This window comes from Salpingoeca rosetta (genome assembly GCF_000188695.1).
Source record: "Salpingoeca rosetta unplaced genomic scaffold supercont1.24, whole genome shotgun sequence".
NCBI classification, from domain to species: Eukaryota; class Choanoflagellata; order Craspedida; family Salpingoecidae; genus Salpingoeca; species Salpingoeca rosetta.
The window spans coordinates 24,110-28,973 of record NW_004754910.1 but is presented as its reverse complement, the minus strand read 5'-3'; the positions used below and the strand labels follow the sequence as shown (position 1 = coordinate 28,973).

At 54.9% G+C, this 4,864-nt stretch overlaps 2 protein-coding genes across 2 annotated transcripts in view; both read left to right on the top strand.

Moving 5' to 3' along the window:
* PTSG_12751 (sodium/potassium-transporting ATPase subunit alpha-1) overlaps positions 1 to 425 on the top strand; it is a gene marked incomplete at both ends in the record, with an annotated part of 9,177 nt that extends 8,752 nt beyond the window's left edge. Inside the window, one exon of the mRNA XM_004990260.1 lies at positions 237 to 425. Within this exon, the coding sequence (XP_004990317.1) occupies positions 237 to 425 (189 nt within the window). The remainder of the gene's footprint in view (positions 1 to 236) is intronic.
* A 249-nt stretch (positions 426 to 674) lies between these two features.
* The window catches only part of PTSG_12750 (uncharacterized protein), a 5,395-nt gene continuing 1,205 nt past the window's right edge, over positions 675 to 4,864 (top strand). Inside the window, exons 1-11 of the mRNA XM_004990259.1 lie at positions 675 to 1,134; positions 1,445 to 1,627; positions 1,891 to 2,067; positions 2,288 to 2,396; positions 2,713 to 2,903; positions 3,062 to 3,114; positions 3,321 to 3,440; positions 3,588 to 3,801; positions 4,130 to 4,354; positions 4,546 to 4,649; positions 4,773 to 4,827. Coding sequence (XP_004990316.1) covers positions 834 to 1,134; positions 1,445 to 1,627; positions 1,891 to 2,067; positions 2,288 to 2,396; positions 2,713 to 2,903; positions 3,062 to 3,114; positions 3,321 to 3,440; positions 3,588 to 3,801; positions 4,130 to 4,354; positions 4,546 to 4,649; positions 4,773 to 4,827 — 1,732 coding nt within the window. The 5' untranslated portion in view covers positions 675 to 833. The remainder of the gene's footprint in view (positions 1,135 to 1,444; positions 1,628 to 1,890; positions 2,068 to 2,287; positions 2,397 to 2,712; positions 2,904 to 3,061; positions 3,115 to 3,320; positions 3,441 to 3,587; positions 3,802 to 4,129; positions 4,355 to 4,545; positions 4,650 to 4,772; positions 4,828 to 4,864) is intronic.

Genomic DNA, 4,864 nt, shown 5'->3' with positions numbered 1-4,864 from the left:
TTATCCTTCTTTTCTGTCTCTCTATATCTCTCTCGGCCTTCTCTCTTTTCTCCCTCCCTCCCTTCTCTCCCCTTATCTCCCTTCTTCTCCCCTTTCTCCCCCTTCTCTCCTCTTCTTCCTTTGTGTTCATGTGCAGAAGATAGCAATCCGGCGGTTTTCACTCAACTTCCCCCCCCCCCACTTTGTTGTTTTGTCCAGTGGGAACAAGGTGTTGATATTTTGCGCTCTTCTTTGAGACGGCGCTGGCAGCGGTACTGACCTACACGCCCGGCACGGACGTCGCCTTCAACCTGCGCCCGTTCCCGTTCCGCTATTGGCTCACGCCGCTGCCTTTCTCCGTGCTCATCGTCGTGTACGATGAAACACGCCGCTACTTTGTTCGCAAGTTTCCTCGCGGCTATGCCATGCGAGAGACCTACTACTGAGTGTGTGTCTGTGTGTGTTTGTGTGTCGGTGTGTGTGTGTGCATGCGTGTATGGCTGTTTGCAGTGTTTACACTTGTGTGTGTGTGTGTGAGAGAGTGTGAGAGAGAGAGTGTGTGTGTGTGTGTGTGAGTGTGTGTGTGTGTGTGACGTCTGCGGTTCCAAGCGTTCCACACTTTTGATTTTGTGTTTCAAATGCGACGCGGCAGGCCCTGTCCACGAGCTTCAGTGGAAGATATTCCTAATAAACGATTTGTTTGTGTTTTGGGCGCTCTGCTGACTTCCTGCAAGCACACCACCAAAGAAGCTCCTTCTTGCTTGGCGTTGCCTTGTCTGCCTTGTTGCCCCCTCCCCACCTCCATATCCGCCGCACCACACCTTCATATCTTCAACGGCTTTGCACAAAGAAGGATGTGTGGTGGTGGGGTGTTTGCTGCCGCTGTGGTGGTTGCGTGCTTGAGCACAGCGGTCACCACAGCGAGTGCGCTCCAAAACGCTACGACAACGACAGTCGCAACAACAACTTCAACAACCACCGCGGCTGCGTGCACGCTGGACTCTGCACCATGGTATGTGGTGCACAGCTGCAACGGCGTGCTGGACGGCGAGTCGTGCGTGGCCGGCTGCAACCTGACAGCGCGATACACCGGAACACAAACGACGCTCACCTGCGACAATGGCTCCTTCAACGGCAACCTGCCCCAGTGCAATCGTGAGTGTCAAAACGGGCTGTGCAAGCGGTTGGCGGTCGCAGCGAATCGCTGACATCAATCGGCTTTTGTGTGTGTGTGTGTGTGTGTGTGTGTGTGTGTGTGTGTGTGTGTGTGTGTGTGTGTGTGTGTGTGTGTGTGTGTGTGTGTGTGTGTGGGTGGTGTGGTGTGTGTGTGTGTGTGTGTGTGTGTGTGTGTGTGTGTGCGTGTGTGTGTGTGTGTGTGTCTCGTCGCACTACAAACCTTGGTGTTGTTCTTGGTGTTGTTGTTGACGCTCACGTCATGTACTGTTGTTGCATGGTTGCTCTGCAGCGCCGTGCGATGCCACGGCCGACCTGACGCCGCTGCTGCACACAACGTGTAGGTCAAAGGTTGCTGTCGGGGATGGATGTTTGTGGTCGTGCGTGCGCGGGTATGAGGGCCCTCAAGTAAACCGCGCCTGCGTTGTCGTCAACGACACCGTCGCGCTCCAGCCACAGCCGCCCGCGTGCTCTCGTGAGTGAGAAGAATCAGGGATAGTGTAGCAGTGTTGTGTTGTGTTCTTGCTGTGTGTGCTGTGTCATGTGCGTGCGTGTCTTGTGGTGTGTGCGTGTGTGTGTCTTGTGTTGTTGTGCGTGTGCGTGCGTGTGTGTGTTGTATTTGTATTTGTGTTTGACGTTGCGTGCTATGTTGTGCATTTGCTTGCCCTCATTCATGGCCTCATGACCTCGTCTCATCGCTCACGAGATGCTTTTTTTTTTGTCGCGTTTCACTTGCAGCTGTTGCATGCACGCCACCCCAGGATTATGACCCTGAACGCATGGACCTGAGTGCCTGTGAGGACTCTGTTCACGAGGACGACTGTGTCGCTGGGTGCAACGAAGGCTATGCTGGGCACCCGGTTACGCTGCAGTGCGACAACGGCCAGCTGGTTGGAGACCTTCCCCAATGCATCCGTACGTTCTTCTGTGTGTATTTTTTTTTTTTTTTTGGGGGGGGGGGGGGGTGCAAAGGGTACGATGCAAGAGTGCGCGCGCGAGTATGAAGCTGCAACGCTTTTGATGAAGTGCAGCGCTTTTCACTGCTGAACAGCTCACTTCTCTCCATCTCACTCGTCTGCATCTTATCGCAACCTTTATCTCCCCTACTCCAAACACCTCGAACGTCATGCGCCAGTGAAACGCCCGACGGTGAAGGCAGAGGACGGCACGCTTCGCTTTGAGGTGTTTGATGACCGCGAGGCCAAGCTGACGTACAAGACAAACCTCAACGAGCCCAACCCATGGTGTGTACATGTGATTGTGTGTGTGTGTGTGTGTGTGTGTGTGTGTGTACGTGCTTATGTGTATGTGTGTGTGTGTGTGTGTGTGATTTCGGTTTTATTGGGGAAAACTCGCTGAAATCTTACACTGCTCCCAGCGCTCAGAGGTGGGGAAAGCGATTGGCGCAAACAAAAGTGTTTGCCTATGTTCTCATTGCGTCTCACACAGCGTGCTTACATCTGCATCAAATTCGCCTCCCACCAACGTCGTCCGTGGGGCTCGCTCCATATTCACCACCCTGTTTCGTCGTTGTCATCATCATCATCATAATTATCACAGGTCTGGTCGCCTGTTGACTGACGTTCAGGTTGAGGATTCGATTGCGTCTGCGATTGCGGCCATCATGGATGACCCGAGTGCACGTGTTCGCACGGAGGCGCAAGTGCGTCAGATTGTCACCGACGCGGTCGACGGTGGCGGTGGAGTCGCTGACGCCGTGCAGGCCGTCATCGACAGCAATTCCCCAAGCGGTCGGTTTATGTGTGTGTGTGTGTGTGTGTGTGTGTGTGTGTTTGGTTAAGGGTGAGCGTCAGATCGTGTGCCACTGCTTGTAAACGTGCGTTTCTAACTCCCTCGTGGTGCTCGCCTTTGCTCACTGCTGGTCATGTTTTCGTGTATGTTATCGCAGGCGAGCCGCTGGTGGCGTACCTCGAGGGTGCAGCTGCGTCACTGGAGACAGCGGTGCGCAGCGGTGGTGGCATTGTTTGGCCGTTGCAGTATGGCATGCACCTTGCCCCATGCACACAAGTTGTGTGCGCACATGGGCACACACTCACATGTGCTCAAACACTCACATGTGCTCAAGCACTCACATGTGCTCAAACACTCACATGTGCTCAAGCACACATACACATACACATGCACGCATGCACTCACGCACACGGCAGACGACAAGCTTGGAGACTGCGGTGAATGGGCGTTTGGGCGGTCTTGATTCCGACGTCAGCACGGCTTCTGGTCGGCTCGACTCACTGGAGATGAGCACCGTGCCAAGCCTCATGGCATTTGTGAGTCAACGCACTGCATGGCCTGTTGGACCTTGGCTTCTGCATTCTGCCTCAACTCCCAAATTGCACGTGTAGGTGTACTGAGGTGTGCGGCCAGCCCATTTCACCAACGCGCAATCGCCACCGCAACACTCAACACCATGGCAGGTCGATGCAAAGGCCACGGCCACCGCTGATTCTCTTCGGGGCGAATTGCAAGACGCGATTAGCACGCAGGTGCAGACGCTCACGGATGAACTGAGTGCCACGAACGACCAGGTAGCAGACACGGCGGACGTGGTTGGCGGACTTGAAACGGCCGTTCAGAACCTGATGGCATCAAACGGTGCCCTCGACCGCTGCTTTCAGCGATGCCCCGCAGGTACATGTGTATGTGTCTGCGTGTGTGTGTGTTTGTCTGCGTGTGTGTGTGTGTGTGTGTGTGTCTGTGTGTGTCTGTGCGTCTGTGTCTGTCTGTGTGTCTGTCTGTGTGTGTCTGTCTGTGTGTGCGCCTGTGTTATCATTGCATCACAACGCTCGTTTGCTGCTGCGGCTGCGCCGAGTCATCACCATGCTCTCACTCACAGTGCCCCCCCCCCCCCAAACACACACACACACACACACACACACACACACACACACACACACACACACACACACACACACACACACACACACACACACACACATCCGCACAACCCCAAATGCAGGCAAGTACGTCAGCAGCTGGTGCACAGACACGGAGAGCAACGGCTGCTCATCATGCCCGCCTTTCACGTACAGCCCGTCATCTGGCCTGGAGTCGGCGTGCTGGCCGTGTGCACCTTCCCATTGCGGCGTTGGCACGTACATGCAGCCGTGCGAAGCGACCCAAGGCATCAGCAACTGCTTTACATGCCCCGAAGGCACATACCAGGACGCTGGGACACATCGAGGTATGCGTGCGATTGTTTGTGTGTTGGCGTTTGGGGAAGATACTCAACACGCCCTGACGCCACAGCCACATGCATGTGCTTGCGTGTTTGTTCACCCTTGTACTTGCGCTTTCTTTTCCAACGCTTCTCACACCTCATGTATAATGTGTGATGTGTGTTGTTGTGGTCATGCTTGAATTTCTCATCGACAGAGACGTCATGCAAGTCGTGCACGTGCTCCAGCGGCTCCTACCCGCTCTCAACAGAATGCATTCGCACGGCCCCGTTCGAGTGCTTGCCTGGAGGCATTTCAGTGGTGCGTGTATGCTGCAACTGTGCCGTGAACACGTTGCCTGCTCTTGCTTGCAAGCAGACGCATTTGCTGTACATTCCAGCCTTCACCTATTCTCTGTCCCTGGTTTGCTTGACATGACTGCAGATTGCATCGGATGACTGTCCTGCCGGCTACTGGCGAATGGGCGGAGCAGAGAGCGGTGTGTGTGTGTGTGTGTGTGTGTGTGTGTGTGTGTG